The 18,565-nt window shown below is 44.4% G+C and overlaps 1 protein-coding gene across 3 annotated transcripts in view; it reads right to left on the bottom strand.

Moving 5' to 3' along the window:
* The window catches only part of rbck1 (RanBP-type and C3HC4-type zinc finger containing 1), a 36,084-nt gene that overhangs the window by 9,522 nt on the left and 7,997 nt on the right, over positions 1–18,565 (bottom strand). For all 3 annotated transcript variants that reach the window (XR_009651630.1, XM_060910004.1, XM_060910005.1), the window contains exons 5-7: positions 17,640–17,838; positions 13,800–13,918; positions 10,910–11,083 (exon numbers count right to left, since the gene is read on the bottom strand). Coding sequence is in view for 2 of the 3 variants with exons in the window: in XM_060910004.1 (XP_060765987.1) it covers positions 10,910–11,083; positions 13,800–13,918; positions 17,640–17,838 (492 nt within the window). In the remaining variant the exon portion in view is untranslated. The remainder of the gene's footprint in view (positions 1–10,909; positions 11,084–13,799; positions 13,919–17,639; positions 17,839–18,565) is intronic.

The raw sequence follows: 18,565 nt of genomic DNA, 5'->3' as shown, positions 1-18,565 counted from the left end.
CTATAAGGACAGCTACGCACTACCACCCCCAGGGGCGTCTCTATGTGGTGTTCTATGAGGTTAGTGCGACCGGGCAGGGGCGAGAACACATCCGAAAACTCGGCCTGCAACTGGGCGACCTCCATGAGTTGGGTCGGGGAGAGGTGGTCTCCACAGGGGACCGGAGAGGTACGAGATGCCAATGTCCCTTTTTGGACCTCCGGCCCCAGCTCCGCCTTCTCCGGAACTACCGACACCAACGCCACGGGGACCTCCTCGTTCCAGAGTTTTAGCAGATTGAGGTGGTAGATCTGTAGCGCCCCCTCCCTGTCCGTTCGCCTAACCTCATAGTCGACGTCCCCGACTCGCCGTGTGACCTCAAAGGGTCCTTGCCACTTGGCAATTAATTTGGAGCTCGACGTGGGCAACAGGACGAGTACCTTATCTCCCGGAGTGAACTCTCTAAGGTGCGTGCCCTTGTTGTACAGGCGGGTTTGCCGTTCCTGGGCCTGCCGCAAATTCTCCTGAGTTAGGTGGGTGTGTGTGTGGAGTTTTGCGCGCAGATCCATAACGTACTGAATTTCGTTTTTGCTCTGTGAAGGACCCTCCTCCCAATTTTCCCGCAGTACATCTAAGATGCCACGCGGCTTACGCCCATATAATAATTAAAATGGGGAGAACCCCATGGAGGCTTGGGGGACCTCTCGCACTGCAAACAAGGGTTCGAGCCACTTAACCCAGTTATGTGCGTCCTCACTTACGAATTTTTTGATAATATTCTTGAGGGTGCGATTGAACCGTTCAACTAAACCGTCTGTCTGTGGGTGATAAACACTGGTGCGGATCGGCTTAATACCCAGTAGCCCATACAGTTCGCTCAGTGTTCGTGACATAAATGAGGTGCCTTGGTCAGTCAGAATCTCTTTCGGGATTCCAACTCGGGAGATGACATGGAAGAGGGCCTCTGCAATACTGCGTGCTGAGATATTGCGAAGAGGCACTGCTTCCAGGTATCACGTTGCATAGTCCACCAGAACCAATATAAAGCGGTACCCTCGTGTTGACCGATCTAATGGCCCGGCGAGATCCATCCCAATTCTTTCGAACGGGGTCTCGATTAATGGTAGGGGGCGCAAGGGCGCTTTTGGAATGGCCGCTGGATTTACTAACTGGCATTTGCGGCACGCTGTACACCACTTACGGACGTCGCCGCGAATCCCCGGCCAATAGAATCGGGCCATTATCCAGGCGAGTGTCTTATCCTGCCTGAGGTGTCCAGCCATGGGATTAAAGTGAGCCGCCTGGAATACCAATTCCCGGCGGCTCTTTGGAATTAACAACTGGGTGACTCGCTCTTTCGTCTGAGTGTCCTGCGTCACTCGGTATAACCTATCCTTCAAAATGGAAAAATAGGGGAAGGACGGGGTGGCGTTCGGCTGGAGCGTTTGACCATCGATTACTCTCACTTGGTCAAACGCGTGTCGCAGAGTCTCGTCTCGCGATTGTTCCAGTGGGAAATCCGCGAGGGATTCCCCAATAGAAAGAGGAGGGGCCGGGGGCTCCTCACTCTGTCGCGGAGATGACGTAGACGGCTCTGCGACCGCAGCTCCAGCCAAAGCAACACCGGGACCCTCCCCTGTCAACCGGCAGGACCCACTCTTTACTAGGCATGCCATCAAACCCCGAAATCCCAGCCAATCAGTCCCCAAGATCAAAGAGTGGGTAAGGCGAGGATTAACCGCCACCTTCACTATCGATTTTTCCCCTCTGAAATGTATGTGGACCGACACCAACGGGTAGCTGTGAATATCCCCGTGCACACACAACACCTTCACCCCTTGTGCTCCCCCCAATGCCTCGTCTTGCACCAGGCTTTGGCGGATCGAGGTCTGATTGCAGCCTGAATCCACCAATGCCTGATATGTAACCCCTTGTACACTTACCGGTATGCGATACACTCCGGCCCGATCGAGGGCAGCTTCTGGCGCATCAGGGATCCGCACCACTGCCCCCACCTCCATCGCTGCACACTGTTGCTGCAGGTGGCCCGGTTCCCCGCAGCGCCAGCAAACCGGCCCGGGCCTTCCCTCTGCAGCTGTGTTCTGAGGCTCACTCACCTGAGGGGGGGGGAGAGACAGACACAGAAGGGAGAAACGGGAGGGCACCACGGGTGCGGCGGGCCGGCTGGGGTGGAGCCGGCCCCCGCCTCCGTGGTGGGAGAATGGGGCGAGGACGGGACACGGGAGGAGGAGGAGGAGGAGGGGGGGGAGAAAGAGAGAGAGAAGAGGAGAGAGAAGACGATGTCATTGGTTGTCCTGCCGCCGGAACAGCCGCCAGATGATCCTCTGCCAGTCCTACGGCCTGATCCAGTGACGCCGGGCGGTGGCACTGGACCCACTCCGCGGTTCCGGCTGGTAAGCGGGCGATGAACTGTTCCAGCGCCACCTGGTCGATAATTCCCTCGGCGTCGCGATCTTCGGCCCTCAGCCATCGCCAGCAGGCGTCCCGGAGCTGCTGGCCGAACGCGAATGGGCTGCCGACTTCCTCCATCCGCAGCGCGCGGAAGCGCTGGTGCTGCTGCTCCGGCGTGCGCCCCACGCGCTGGAGGACAGCCCGGCGAAGGTCGGCGTAGGCCAGCCGGCGGTCGGCGGGGAGCTGTAGTGTGGCCAGCTGCGCCTTTCCCATCAGGAGGGGGAGGAGGCGCGCCACGCGCTGCTCCATCGGCCACCCCGAGGCTTCAGCGACCTGCTTGAACAACGTGATGAAAGCCTCGGGGTCGTCCTGCGGGCCCATCTTGGTTAAGGTGAGGGGAGACGGGCCCGCGGCCGGGGCGCTGGTGGACCCCGCCGACGCGAGGAGATGCCGGAACGTCTCTCGATCTTCCTGCTGAGCCAGCACCAGGGCTTCGAAACGGCGCTCCTGCTCCTTCCGGAGCGTGACGAGTGCCTGGTGCTGGCTCTGCTGAGCCGTGGCGAGGGCGTGGACCAAGTCCACGAACGGGGAGGATTCCATGGGGCTGCAGGACTGATGCTCCACCTGTCCCGGGTTTCGGCACCACTGTAGCGTGAATAACGTGTGGGTGGAGCACAGAGGATGGCAGGACAGAGATCAAGGTTAACAAAAGGCTTTATTGCCGTACTTTTCAGTCAGACAAAGTAACCCAACAGTCAGAGACACGCACGCACACACACTGTAGTCTCCCCTGGTGAAGCTCCCCTCCGCTCTCCCTCCTTAAGTAGGGCGCGGTTTACTGGGGAAAACACACACAAAACACAGGTTAATTACCCTCAGGTGTAGCGATTCTGCCACTTACCTTCCCCGACTCCGCCCTCCTGTCACAGACCGGCGCTTGACCATGCCCCTGCTGCCACAGCTGTCCTTGTGAACAACTGGTGGTGTAACCCAGCTCACATCACCGTGAAGGAGCACATCTGCAGCCCGGATGTTGAACTGTGTGCTGCCAGACTTCGTCCATATTATCTGCCCAGGGAGTTTTCTAATGTTATCATGGTGGCTGTTTATGTTTCCCCCTCTGCAAACCCGAACACTGCTTGTGACACTATTCACTCTGCAATAGCCCGGCTACAGACTCAACACCCGAGTGCATTCATTGCTATCTCAGGTGACTTTAATCATGTTAATTTGGACAAAACACTTTCCACTTTCACCCAATTTGTGAACTGTCCTACCAGAGAGGGAAGAACAATAAATCTGCTGTATGCTAATGTTAAAGAGGCTTACAGCTCTTCCCCCCTCCCCCCTTTGGGCAGGTCAGACCACAACCTGATTTACCTCTCCACCTGCTATGAGCCGCTGGTGAAGAGACTGCCCACCACATCAAAGATAGTGAGGAGATGGACAGACAAGGCCAACGAGACACTGCAGGGATGCTTTGAGGTGACAGACTGGCAGACACTGTGTAAGCCCCACGGAGACGACATTGATGCCGTCAGCCCCCCCAGAAACACCTTCATCCCTCCTCCACCCGTCACCTCCACATCGATCATCAGCGAGGAGCAAGTGAGAAGACAGCTGAAGAGACTCCATGCAGGAAAATCAGCAGGCCCGGATGGTGTTAGCCCCAGGGCCCTGAAGACCTGTGCCCTCCAGCTAAGTGGAGTAATTCAGCATGTCTTCAACATGAGCCTGGGTCTTCAGAGGGTCCCCGTGCTGTGGAAGACATCATGCCTCGTCCCTGTACCGAAGAAGCCACGTTCCAGTGACCTCAAAGACTACAGGCCCGTGGCATTGACGTCACACATCATGAAGACCCTTGAGAGACTCATCCTGGAGCAGATCTAGCCTATGGTCCAACCACTTCTTGACCCCCTTCAGTTCGCCTACCAGCCCCGTCTTGGAATAGAGGATGCAATCACCTACCTGCTCAACAAAGTCTATGACCACCTGGACAAGCCAGCCAGCACTGTGAGGATCATGTTTTTTTATTTCTCCAGTGCTTTTGACACCATCCAACTGGCTCTGCCGGGTGAGAAGTTAACAGCAATGCAGGTGGATGCCCCACTGGTGTCCTGGATTGTGGATTATTTGACTGGCAGGCCACAGTGCATACATTTGCAGTGCTGTGTGTCGGACAGAGTGCTCAGCAACACCGGGGCTCCTCAAGGGACTGTCCTTTCTCCTTTCCTTTTCACTCTCTACACCACTGATTTCAACTACTGCATGGAGACCTGCCACCTCCAGAAATTTTCTGATGACTCTGCAGTGGTTGGACGTATTACCGGTGGTGATGAGAGTGAGTACAGGACGGTGATGGACAACTTTGTCACATGGAGCAGGAAGAACCACCTACAGTTCAATGTGACAAAGACGAAAGAACTGGTGGTTGATCTGAAGAGAATCAGGGCTCCGGTGAACCCTGTTAACATCCAAGGGGTCAGTGTGGATGTGGTGGAAGAATATAAGTACCTGGGGATGTACCTGGATAATAAACTAGACTGGTCCAAAAACGTGGACACTGTATACAAAAAGGGCCAGAGCTGTCTCTATTTTCTGAGAAGGCTGAGGTCCTTCAACATCTGCCGAATGATGCTGTGGATGTTCTATGAGTCTGTGGTGGCCAGTGCCATCCTGTATGCTGTCGTCTGCTGGGGCAGCGGCTTGAAGGTGAAGGACACTAACAGACTCAATAAGATCATCAGGAAGGCCGGCCATGTTGTAGGCGTGGAACTGGACTCTCTGACAGTGGTGTTGGAGAAGAGGACACTGTCCAAAATAAAAACAATCTTAGACTGTCCTTCCCACCCTCTACATGAGGAACTGATCAGCCACAGGAGTGAGCACATTCAGTAAACGGCTGATTCTTCCACGCTGCACACCTGAGAGACACAGGAAATCATTCCTACCTGTTGCAGTCAAGCTGTACAATGCCACTGTATAACTGTGGTACCGGTACACTGTTTTACCGTGTACACTGTATCCTTAACTCAGGTGCAATATATGTATATAGGAATCATTGTACAACCCTGATTCCAAAAAAGTTGGGACAAAGTACAAATTGTAAATAAAAATGGAATGCAATGAGGTGGAAGTTTCAAAATTCCATATTTTATTCAGAATAGAACATAGATGACATATCAAATGTTTAAACTGAGAAAATGTATCATTTAAAGAGAAAAATTAGGTGATTTTAAATTTCCTGACAACACCACATCTCAAAAAAGTTGGGACAAGGCCATGTTTACCACTGTGAGACATCCCCTTTTCTCTTTACAACAGTCTGTAAACATCTGGGGACTGAGGAGACAAGTTGCTCAAGTTTAGGGATAGGAATGTGAACCCATTCTTGTCTAATGTAGGATTCTAGTTGCTCAACTGTCTTGGGTCTTTTTTGTTGTATCTTCCGTTTTATGATGCGCTAAATGTTTTCTATCATGGGTGAAAGATCTGGACTGCAGGCTGGCCAGTTCAGTACCCGGACCCTTCTTCTATGCAGCCATGATGCTGTAATTGATGCAGTATGTGGTTTGGCATTGTCATGTTGGAAAATGCAAGGTCTTCCCTGAAAGAGACGTCGTCTGGATGGGAGCATATGTTGCTCTAGAACCTGGATATACCTGTTAGCATTGATGGTGTCTTTCCAGATGTGTATGCTGCCCATGCCACACACACTAATGCAACCCCATACCATCAGAAATACAGGTTTCTGAACTGAGCGCTGATAACAACTTGGGTCGTCCTTCTCCTCTTTAGTCCGAATGACACGGCGTCCCTGATTTCCATAAAGAACTTCAAATTTTGATTCGTCTGACCACAGAACAGTTTTCCACTTTGCCACGGCCCATTTTAAACGAGCCTTGGCCCAGAGAAGACGTCTGCGCTTCTGGATCATGTTTAGATACAGCTTCTTCTTTGAACTATAGAGTTTTAGCTGGCAACGGTGGATGGCACGGTGAATTGTGTTCACAGATGATGTTCTCTGGAAATATTCCTGAGCCCATTTTGTGATTTCCAATACAGAAGCATGCCTGTATGTGATGCAGTGCCGTCTATGGGCCCGAAGATCACGGGCACCCAGTATGGTTTTCCGGCCTTGACCCTTACGCACAAAGATTCTTCCAGATTCTCTGAATCTTTTGATGATATTATGCACTGTAGATGATGATATGTTCAAACTCTTTGCAATTTTACACTGTCGAACTCCTTTCTGATATTGCTCCACTATTTGTTGGCGCAGAATTAGGGGGATTGGTGATCCTCTTCCCATCTTTACTTCTGAGACCCGCTGCCACTCCAAGATGCTCTTCTTATACCCAGTCATGTTAATGACCTATTGCCAATTGACCTAATGAGTTGCAATTTGGTCCTCCAGCTGTTCCTTTTTCGTACCTTTAACTTTTCCAGTCTCTCATTGCCCCTGTCCCAACTTTTTATGAGATGTGTTGCTGTCATGAAATTTCAAATGAGCCAATATTTGGCATGAAATTTCAAAATGTCTCACTTTCGACATTTGATATGTTGTCTATGTTCTATTGTGAATACAATATCAGTTTTTGAGATTTGTAAATTATTGCATTTCGTATTTATTTACAATTTGTACTTTGTCCCAACTTTTTTGGAATCAGGGTTGTATATAAAATCACTTCATTTTGCTTTTACTTAAGTTATTGAACTTATTTAAACGTATTTTATTTTATTTATTCTTTTTTCAAATGATTTTATCTTCTATTTTTAGACATGTTTACTTCTTCTTTGATTCAGGAGCTTGGTAGCAAATTTGAATTTCCCTCCGGGGATTAATAAAGTAATTCTGATTCTGATGTGAAAGTGAGGGAATGACTGTTTATAGCTGTTATTATGTAAGTGATAACAGGAACTACCTTGTTTCATGGGTATTTTACAATATTAAATGTAACTATAAATGGATAAAAGGTATGTTGTATTGTTTTTCATAGTCATTGGAAAGTTGCTGTGGTATAAGAGGAATAAAAAACAACTCCAGAGTGGAAATAGTCCTCCTTTGCTTCATTTTCCTATAACAGCACATCCTGAAGTGTTTTACTCTTAACTTGATACATACCGCAGCTTCCAAAATTCTAGTACCAAAGACTGTTTATACAGTATTTATATTTCATCAGTCATCAGAATTTATTACAAATTATTAGCTAATGCTTATTACTAAAATGCATTATATAAAACTGAAATGACCCAGTTGTATTATTCAATTCAAACTGATTTAGTTTGGAAAGCAATGACTTGAAATATATCAGAGTTTCCTGTTCACACACCATTCACTTTATATATTACAATAATTGACATATCTTACAAGTGTGTTCATAGCTCTTGGTCATAATTAACAATTATTCCATGAAATCGAGTCGTACATGAGCTGATAGCTAACAAGGTGCGTAGCACCAAGTTGGCTATAAGCCATGTACAAAGAGATTCAGTGGAATAATTGTTTTATTATGTCCACATTCACTGGATGTTGAGAAACAGAGCTTTTTTTTTTTTTTTGCAAATTCAATAAATAAAAACTTTATACAAAACTTTCAACAAAATAATTTCCACTCAGGCGGACTTCTTAAAAACCTGTCAATGGCTGCACAAATTGACTTTAGTGGGGGGTTTTTTTGTAGAAAGTGCCATCTTGCTGTTGTGCTGAGGTATAGAATATCTTGAGACATTTATGGCCCTTTTCCACTACCCTTTTTCAGCTCACTTCAGCTCGCTTCAGCTCACTTCGGCCCGACACGGCTCGCGTTTCGACTACCAAAAACCAGCACGACTCAGCTCGTTTCAGCCCTGCTTAGCCCCTAAAACTCGCACCGTTTTGGGGTAGGGCTGAAGCGAGCCAAACCGTGCTGACTGAGGCTGGGGGCGTGAGCAGACACTCCCCTGTGCACTGATTGGTGAGGAGGAGTGTCCTCACATGCCCACACACGCCCCGCGAGCGCGCTGGGATCTGTAAACACCGCAAACCCGGAAGAAGAATAATTACGAGAATTTCTGAAGCCTTATGCGCCTCGCCTCATCTATACGCTCTTGCCAGTATCTGTTGGCGTTGTCAAGCCACAGCACCAAGACCAGCAACACTAACGACTCCATGTCCTCCATGTTTATTGTTTACTATTCGGGTCGTGAGACTACCGCTTAAAAGCTCACTGAATCAGTGACATACAGAGCATCGTGGACGAGTTCGCGGAGCGCAAGGCTCGTCGTATGCCCTTCAAATAATGCGCGCAGTAGGCTATTGATGTTTTATTATGAGCCCTGTACAGTATGTCGCCGAATGTTTTTTTGTTTCTGAGTTACATGCTCGTTTGAAGGACTTAATGTACTAAATAACATAGTTGCACCCCGTAGTGTTGAAATTGGTAAACACAGTGCATTCAGTGAGGTTTGCACCGCCCTCCTTTTATTTCTGACTCTTCCTGTCACCACTCTGAGCGCTCATTCGTATGCCCTTCAAATAATGTGCGCAGTATAGGCTATTGATGTTTTATTATGAGCCATGTACAGTATCCTAATGTTTTTTGTTTCTGAGTTACATGTTCGTTTGAAGGACTTGATGTACTAAATAACATAGTTGCACCCGGTAGTGTTGAAATTGGTAAACACCGCAGTTGCGGACATTTTGTAGCCTAAAATGATGTTATGATAAGCTTTAATAAAGGGCCCGGTCATTTGCCCCGCCCCCGGCCCGGCTCTGACTTGTTCCGCCACTGTCACTGATGTCACTGTTTGCGCTGCTTAACGACATCACATGACGTCCACCCACTTTCGCTAACTCCACCCAATGTGTCCACCCACTTCCAGCCAGCACGGTTCAGCGCGGTTGTAGTCGAAATGCAACTCCAACAGCCCCGCTCAGCCCGACTCAGCTCGACTCAGCACGGCACGGCTCAGCCGCGTTTGTAGTGGAAAAGCGGCATTATTTAATTCTTTCTTGGACATTTCAGTGATATATAATTTTCAAACAGGCGGCACGGTGGCGAAGTGGTTAGTGCTGTCGCCTCACAGCAAGAAGGTCCGGGTTCGAGCCCCGTGGCCGGCGAGGGCCTTTCTGTGCGGAGTTTGCATGTTCTCCCTGTGTCTGCGTGGGTTTCCTCCGGGTGCTCCGGTTTCCCCCACAGTCCAAAGACATGCAGGTTAGGTTAACTGGTGACTCTAAATTGACCGTAGGTGCGAGTGTGAGTGTGAATGGTTGTCTGTGTCTATGTGTCAGCCCTGTGATGACCTGGCGACTTGTCCAGGGTGTACCCCACCTTTCGCCCGTAGTCAGCTGGGATAGGCTCCAGCTTGCCTGCGACACTGTAGAACAGGATAAATTGGCTAGAGATAATGAGATGAGATGATAATTTTCAAACTTCTTTACGCTTTTGAACCAGCCTAAAAAATTCAACAAATTTTCATGCTTAAGGATGAAGAATGTAAACAAACTGGCAAAATGACAGTAAAAATTTATGAAAAATGCTATAATAATAAATCTTGAAAAAAAATGTTCTTACCATCAAATACTTTCATTGTCAGTCCTGCGCACTTTGGCGCACGCACCAGATAGACTCTCGGGAGCGCTCCGGACTGCGTGTGTGTCAAGTGGATGCTCGCACACACGCTGTTAATGATACACATTTGCGTGTGATTAAGACACATCAGTGTGCCTATAAAAGGACTGTGTCAACGCACACTCTGTGCAAAGTATTACGTGACATTTGTACGCATTACTGAGCCTTAATTTTTGTGTAGATTTCCTGGTTTTCTGATTCCTGTGCCTGTTCCTCGTTTCCATTTTTCTCTGTGTCTGTGATAGTCTGTTTGTGCCTTGCCCGACTTTTTGCTCATTTCCTGTTCATGAGATTGCCTGCCGATTTGGATTGTCTGCCTGTTTGTCACTTATTATTAAATAAACTATATTCTGCACTTAAATCCGTCTACTACCAATCCCTGACATTCATTCCATATTTTGTTGCTTTTTTTGGGGGGGTGGGGGGGGTTGTGAGTAGAGTTTTTATTTCATCCTCAGTTGGTTCAGCAAAATGCTCTGCCATTTTGTTTTTCTCTACTCACAGTATATCAGCTGATAGCCTAGTAGTAGAGTAGCCAGTCAGAGTGCACGATTGCTCATATCCAGTGAATGTGGATATAATAATTACTGGTGTCTTTTAATGACTAGGAGATAGTCTGCTTCTCCATATGTAAAACCGCTGATCTTCTAGTAATTTCAGTGAAACAATCTCTGGAGTTTCAACAGAATGGTACAAGAAGAAAAAAAAAAGACATTCGGTGAGCAGCAGTTCTGTGGGTGGAAAAGCTTTCTTGATGAGAAAGGTCAGAGGAGAATGACCAGATTCATTCAAGCTGGCAAGAAATGTGCAGTAACTCAAATAACCACTCTTTACAGCTGTGCTGAGTAGAAAAGTATCTTGGAAACACACATGACAGAAAGAATAATAATAATAATAAATCTTACCTGTTCATACTGTAGACTGGCCAGCTCTTCTTGCTGAAGTCTGCGTGTTTCCTCTTCATCTGGTTTGTATATATCTGGGATTTTATAGTTTTCTGGTCTCTCAGCACTGCACATTGCACACCCTGGTCGTGTGGGTTTGTTCACATATGTGCAAAGCAAACACGTCCATCCTATCTAGAACCACAACACAGACATTTTGCTCGTGTGAAATCATAGTGGCACAAACACAAAACACTTTGGGTTACATGCAACACATGAAAAACAGGAAGAATGCTCAATAAGCACAAAATAACGTAGGTATGATGGCAAAAATACACTCATTCACACTTAGAAGATGACAACATGGGAAGAACAAGCCAAATTCCACAGAGACGGCCTTTTGTCCCACTTTGAAAAGTATTTCTTCATTTTTTAAAATATAAATTATTCCATTCTGTTGATTTTTTAGGTTATGATATTTTACTGTTACATTTTCCTTTAGGGTACTTATACTATTTACTGTATACCTAGCAGGATCTGATCCTTGTGTCACTCCCTTGGCACTGTGTACAACTCCAAATCAGAAAAACTTGGGACAGTATGTTGAAATTGAAATTAAAACTGAAAACAAAGATTTGTAAATAATCTTTGACCTGTATTGCATTCAAAACAATACAATAGTACATTATTTGATGTTTTACTTCATGAATTTGTGGTTAGACATTTATTTAATTCTTTCTTGGACATTTCAGTGATATATAATTTTCAAACAGGTGGCATGGTGGCGTAGTGGTTAGTGCTGTCGCCTCACAGCAAGAAGGTCTGGGCTCGAGCCCCGTGGCCAGCGAGGGCCTTTCTGTGTGGAGTTTGCATGTTCTCCCCGTGTCTGCGTGGGTTTCCTCCGGGTGCTCCGGTTCCCCCACAGTCCAAAGACATGCAGGTTAGGTTAACTGGTGACTCTAAATTGACCGTAGGTGTGAATGGTTGTCTGTGTCTATGTGTCAGCCCTGTGATGACCTGGCGACTTGTCCAGGGTGTGCCTCGCCTTTCGCCCGTAGTCAGCTGGGATAGGCTCCGGCTTGCCTGCGACCCTGTAGAAGGATAAAGCGGCTAGAGATAATGAGATGAGATGAGACTTCATGAATTTGAAAACGAATAATGTTGCCATTCCTTCTCACAACACTTAAAAGATGTTTAGGGACTAAAGACACCAAGTGATAAGCATTACAGGTGTTACTTTGTCCCATTCTTCTTGCAAACAGGTCTTAAGGTGGGCAACAGTACAGAGTCATTGTTTCATTCTCTACTGGGGACAGGCCAGGACTGCAGGCAGACCAGTCTAGCACCTGCACTCTTCATCCACAGCCATGCCTCTGGAATGTGGTTTTGCATTGTCTTGTTGAAATATGCATGGGCTTCCCTGGAACATGTCACCTTAAAGGCAGCATATGTTGCTCCAAAATCTCAATGTACTTTTCTGCATTAATGCTACCATCACAGAAGTGTAAGTTACCTTTACCAAGAGCACTGACAACCCCATACCATGACAGACCCTGGCTTTTGGACTTGTTGCTGGTATGGTATGGATTTATTTGGTAAAATTCATATATGTAAAAAAAAAAAAAAGGATAAATAGCACAGAGGATGACACATAAAAGCATAAATACACTTATTTCCAATGTGGTCCTCTTACAGGTAACAGTCTGGATGGACCTTTTTGTGTTTGGTCTGGAGCACACGACATCCATTTCTTACAAAAAAGAATTGGAATACTGATTCATCTGACTACAATACACTGTTGATCCATCCCAGATGCCGCTGAGCCCAGAGAAGTTGACGGTGCTTCTGGACACAGTTAATACAAGCTTCTTTTTTGCACAGTAAAATTTAACTGGCATTTGTGGATGTACACCGTAACGCCGTATTGTAGTGCTTGACAAAGGTTTGCCAGAGTAATCCTGACCCCATGTGGTTATATCAGCTATAGATGAATGACGGTTTTTGATGCAGTGCTGTCTGAGGAATCGAAGATCACGGATGTTCAGCTTAGGCTTGCGCCCCTGCCCTTTATGCACCAAAATTCCGTCAGACTCCTTGAATCATTTAATTATATTAGGCACTGTAGAGGAAGAAATATCCAAATCCCTTCATATCTTTCTTTGAGGAACATTGCTTTTCAACATTTCAATAATTTTCTCATGCATTTGTTGAAAACTGGAGATCCTTGGCTCATCTTCACTCCTCAAAAACTAGGCCTTTCCTGGATACTGATTTTGTATCAAATCATGATTACAATCACCTGTTGACATCACCTGCTTCAAATCACATCATTATTTAATTGTTTTACCTCATTATGAGCCCTAAATTGCTCCCATCCCAACTTTTTTGTAATGTGTTACAGGCCTGAAACACAGGCATGGATGTATATTAACAAATGAAAAGAAGTTGACCAAAAAACCCATGAAATATATTGAGTTTATGCTGTCTGCAATGAAATACAAGTCAAAATAAATTTAGAAATCACTGCTTTCTTATTTTATTTGCATTTTCTATACCGTCCCAACCTTTTCTGATTTGAAGTTGTAGATTGATCAGACTCCTCACGTATTATCTAGAGAGTTGTATCTTTATTGCTTTTATGGTTATGATCAGGAATTTGAACCATCACAATTTTGACAGAAAACATATGTAGAACAGCACAACAGAGGCATGTCACTACAGTGAGTCAGTAAAATGAATCACATTTCAAAACAATACACTAGTACTATAAAATAAATGTGCGAAGAAACATGTAATAATGTAATTAAACAAGAATTTTGTGGTTTGTGGATTGGTCATACAGATTAATATGCCACAGGCTTTTTATTATAACGAGTTTATGTTCTGGAAAAAAGGATGGTTCAAACCTTACCACTGGTTTAGGAGGAGGCTTTGGGTGAGGTTTTGGTACAGGAGACACTTGAGGTTCTTTGCGTCGTGCTCCCAATTCTGCTGGACCTCTACTGAGCACCTCAATGTTCTCAATTATACCTTAAGACAGCAATAAAAGCAATTTAGGTGGCATTCAGGTTGCTACATATTCATTTTCATGTACAGCTTCAGATGTACAGTACTGTGCAAAAGTCTTAGGCACATGTAAAGAAATGCTGTAGACAAAAAAAAATGGCTTAAAAAGAATTAAATGAAATGTTTCAACATTAAAAAAAAAAACTATAAACAGCAGTAAGCCATAATAAACGAAACAAAGTCATAAGGAAATGAGCTGTAGGTTTTACTGAGCATCTTGCAGAACCAGCCACAGTTCTTCTGGACACTTTGACTGTCACACTTGCTTCTTAATTTTGCAGCAAAACCCAGTAGCCTTCATTATGTTTTCTTTTTTAATCTGAAAAGTGGTCTCTTATGGAATATGCTGCTCAGACACAAACTTTTATATTTCTGTAACATTTAATTTTGTGCTGGAAAACGAATATTTGGAACTCCAAAATGTTTTTTGTATTGACTCGATAATGTAGAAGTCATAAAATAGAAATCTCTAACAAAGTTTGTATGAAAAAAATAAGGTGCCTAAGACTTGAACAGTACTGTACATGCAGCACATTCATTACTGAGTCGAGATCAGTGCTAGTACATTTGCAACTGATAGCATAGTCTTAAAGGTTGCTAATTTTTAATGTCAAACAGCAGGGTTGTATGACCTTTTATAGTCAAGTTTATGACATAGACTTGAACTGCAGTCACATGAACACTGTAAAGCTAAGAGGTGTGTACAGTGCCTTGAAAAAGTATTAATACCCTTTGAACTTTTTCACATTTTTCCACCTTACAACCACGAACTTAAAAGTTTTTATTGAGATTTTATGTGATAGACCAACACAGAGTAGCACATAATTGCGAAGTGAAACGAAAATGATCTTCAAATTTTTAAACAAATAAAAATCTGAAAAATGTGATGTGCATTAGGATTCAGCCCCCCTGCGTCAATACTTTGTAGAGCCACCTTTTGCTGCAATTACAGCTGCAAGTCTTTTGTGGTATGTCTCTACCAGCTTTGCACATCTAGATACTGAAATTTTTGCCCATTCTTCTTTGCAAAATAGCTCAAGCTCAGCCAGATTGGATGGAGAGCGTCTGTGAACAGCAATTTTCAAGTCTTGCCACAGATGCTCGATGGGATTTAGGTCTGGACTTTGACTGGGCCATTCTAACACATGAATATTCTTTGATCTAAACCATTCCATTGTAGCTCTGGCTGTATGTTTAGGGTCATTGTCTTGCTGGAAGGTGAATCTTCTTCCCAGTCTCAAGTCTTTTGCAGCCTCCAACAGGTTTTCTTCCAGGATTGCCCTGTATTTAGCTCCATCCATCTTCCTATCAACTCTGACCAGCTTCCCTGTCCCTGCTGAAGAAAAGCATCCCCATAGCATGATACTGCCACCACCATGTTTCACAGTGGGGATGGTATGTGCAGGGTGATGAGCAGTGTTAGTTTTCCGCCACACATAGCGCTTTGCATTTAGGCCAAAAAGTTCAACTTTGGTCGCATCTGACCAAAGCACCTTCTTCCACATGTTTGCTGTGTCCCCTACATGGCTTCTGCCAAACTGCAAACAGGACTTCTTATGCCTGTCTTTCAGCAATGGCTTTCTTCTTGCCACTCTTTCAAAAAGACCAGATTTGTGGAGTGTACGACTTATAGTTGTCCTGTGCACAGATTCTCCCACCTGAGCTGTGGATTTCTGCAGCTCCTCTAGACTGATCATGGGCCTCTTGGTTGCTTCTCTGACCAGTGCTCTCCTTGCTCGCTCTGTCAGTTTAGGTGGACAGCCATGTCTTGGTACGTTTGCAGTTGTGCCATACTTTTTCCATTTTTGAATGATGGATTGAACAGTGCTTCTTGAGATGTTCAGAGCTTGGGATATTTTTTTATAACCTAACCCTGCTTTAAACTTCTCCAGAACTTTATCCCTGACCTGTCTGGTGAGTTCTTTGGTCTTCATGATGCTGTTTGTTCTTCAGTATTCTCTAACAAACCACTGAGGCCTTCACAGAACAAGTGTATTTATGCTGAGAGTAAATTACACACAGTAGGACTCTATTAACTAATTAGATGACTTCTGAAGGCAATTGATTCCACTGGATTGTATTTAGAGGTATCAGAGTACAGGGGGCTGAATACTAATGCACACCACATTTTTCAGATTTTTATTTGCTTAAAATTTTGAAGACCATTTATCATTTTCGTTTCACTTCACAATTATGTGCTACTCTGTGTTGGTCTATCACATAAAATCTCAATAAAAAAACTTTTAAGTTTGTGGTTGTAAGGTGGAAAAATGTGAAAAAGTTCAAGGGGTATGAATACTTTTTCAAGGCACTGTATGTCTATCAGTGAAATTCATGAAATATACATTTAAAGCAGCTAGTAACTTAATCCACCAAAACAGACAGCTTCAATGCAGTATGAGTTTGTACTGTGCACAGTTCCAGAATAAGCATTAAGGAGCCTGCCTGTCTGAGTAAAGTGACTATGATTCTGTATAATTCTATAAATATGATTTAATTCAGTGGCATCATGATTTAGTGCAATGTGATTTACTTCTGTACACATTTCCAGAATAAGATTTAAGGAGACTGCAGTCCCAGTAAAGGCCCAGTGTGGCCTCCTTCATGAGACTGACAAGAACATAGACCGTGCCTCTTTGGGACTGGGAGACAGAGAGGCCACACCCCCTTCCCTGAGACTCATCGATATTAGGACCCAACTTGACCACTGCAGAAGTTATCAGATTCATTCAGTCACTATACATGCATGGTATCATTAAAAAGGCTATAACAATGAATAACAAGTGTCATCAGGAGATGACATATCCCCCCGTCCCCCACATGAAACCCCACTCCAAATTCTCCTAAGTTGAATTGGTTGCCATGGAAATACAGAAAAAAAAAAAAAAAAAAATCACAGAAATCCCAAAATGTCAAAAGGCACAACTCCTCTAGGCACTTAACATAACTGTGAGGTTTTGTTAAAAAAAATTCCTAATAGTTTTTGAGTTATGTTCCAGAAACTAAAATGTTTACAGACAAACAGACGGACAGAGCGATAGCTATATCCCCCTGCATTATATGCCAGGGAAATAAAAATAAATCTACCGCATTGCAGTCCCACTGAAAACACAAAACCACGTCAGCCCTACACGAAAGTCATATGCCATTGTTTTATTATTTATGTCATTCAGCAGAACATTTTTATAATGTATCCATAAAATTCTTACAGCTGTGCCACATTGCAATAAATATCTTGGATTGTTCCAAAAATGTAAAATAAGGCTTGACTTATAATTGTCCTTACAAATGTTCAAAGTTAGGTAAATTAGTTCCTACAACTAAAAAGATGTTGCAGAAATGTTGCAAGAACATATACAGGTGTTTTCAGAAAACCTGTATAACATTCTAGTAACTTTGCCACACACATATGTAATATTGGATCATTTTCCTCAATAAACAAATGTTCAAGTACACTATTTTTGTCTTGTTTGTTTAACTGGGTTCTCTTTATCTACTTTTAGGACTTGTGTGAAAATCTGATGATGATTTAGGTCATATTTATGCAGAAATCTAGAAACTTCAAAAGGGTTCACAAACTTTCAAGCACCACTGTCAGAACCAAAAGTTCTACAACATTCAGAAATTTATTAGCTGGATAACAGTAGGAACTGTTCAAGGAACAGTAAGGAGAAAGTATTTATACCGCCTATCTTCCTGTCCTGCTCCTCTTGTTTCTGCTGTTCACGGCTAAGATTGGCAGAATGGGCAGACCTGATGAAGAGAAATGCCAGATCATCATCACTGGTCACATTGTGGCTGAGTAGAGTGTCTCCATCCTTAGCAAAACGCTTTCCTATGATCCAGCACTGTTGTGACGGGTGGAAGCCATAGTCTCGATTAACCTGTGAGTAAACGGGAAAAACAGATATCATCACACAGTTAAAGAGAAGAACATTAAATGTTTAAATGGCTGGAGGGTTCAGGAGTCTGAATTACACTGAAACAAACACAGTTGTAATAAAACATTTGTTAATTACGAATCCAAGTCATAATAATACAGTAAAGATGTGAACCCTTGTATTTCAAGACCGGGAGAGCTGCCTTATGCAACAAACATTTACTGTAGTTACACACAATTTTAGACAGTTTCATCCTAAAAACCAGACAAAACAAAACAGCTTTAGTTTCTCAATATTTCTGGGATTTCTTGTATGAACAGTCCTTCTCAGGGCATGGCATATAATCTTATTTGGGATAAAGTCTGAGGCATTAAGCTTCAGGTGTCAGATCTCTATTCTGACATTCTTGTGTAAAGTTCCCCCCCACAATTTTGAATTTGACCCATCCAGGGCCTTGTGCTCAGTGTTTCCAGAATAGGTTCGGAATCCACTGCAACCCTGACCAGGATAAAAGATTGCAGAAGCTGACTGAATAAATAAATCCCTCAGTGATTTCAAGCCTCAAACCATGATGCTCCCACCACCACGTTTCATAGATGAAATGAGCTTTTGTTGTTGTTGTGCTCTACCCTTTTTTTAAAACACAGATTTGTGCCAAAGGTTTCATGTTTCCCAGCAACATTGTTTCAAAGGTGTTGCGAAACATCCGGTTAGTTTTTTGCACACAGTA

Source organism: Neoarius graeffei, chromosome 26 (genome assembly GCF_027579695.1).
Source record: "Neoarius graeffei isolate fNeoGra1 chromosome 26, fNeoGra1.pri, whole genome shotgun sequence".
NCBI classification, from domain to species: Eukaryota; Metazoa; Chordata; class Actinopteri; order Siluriformes; family Ariidae; genus Neoarius; species Neoarius graeffei.
The sequence above is the reverse complement of the archived record's forward strand: the minus strand, read 5'-3'. Positions and strand labels throughout refer to the sequence as shown.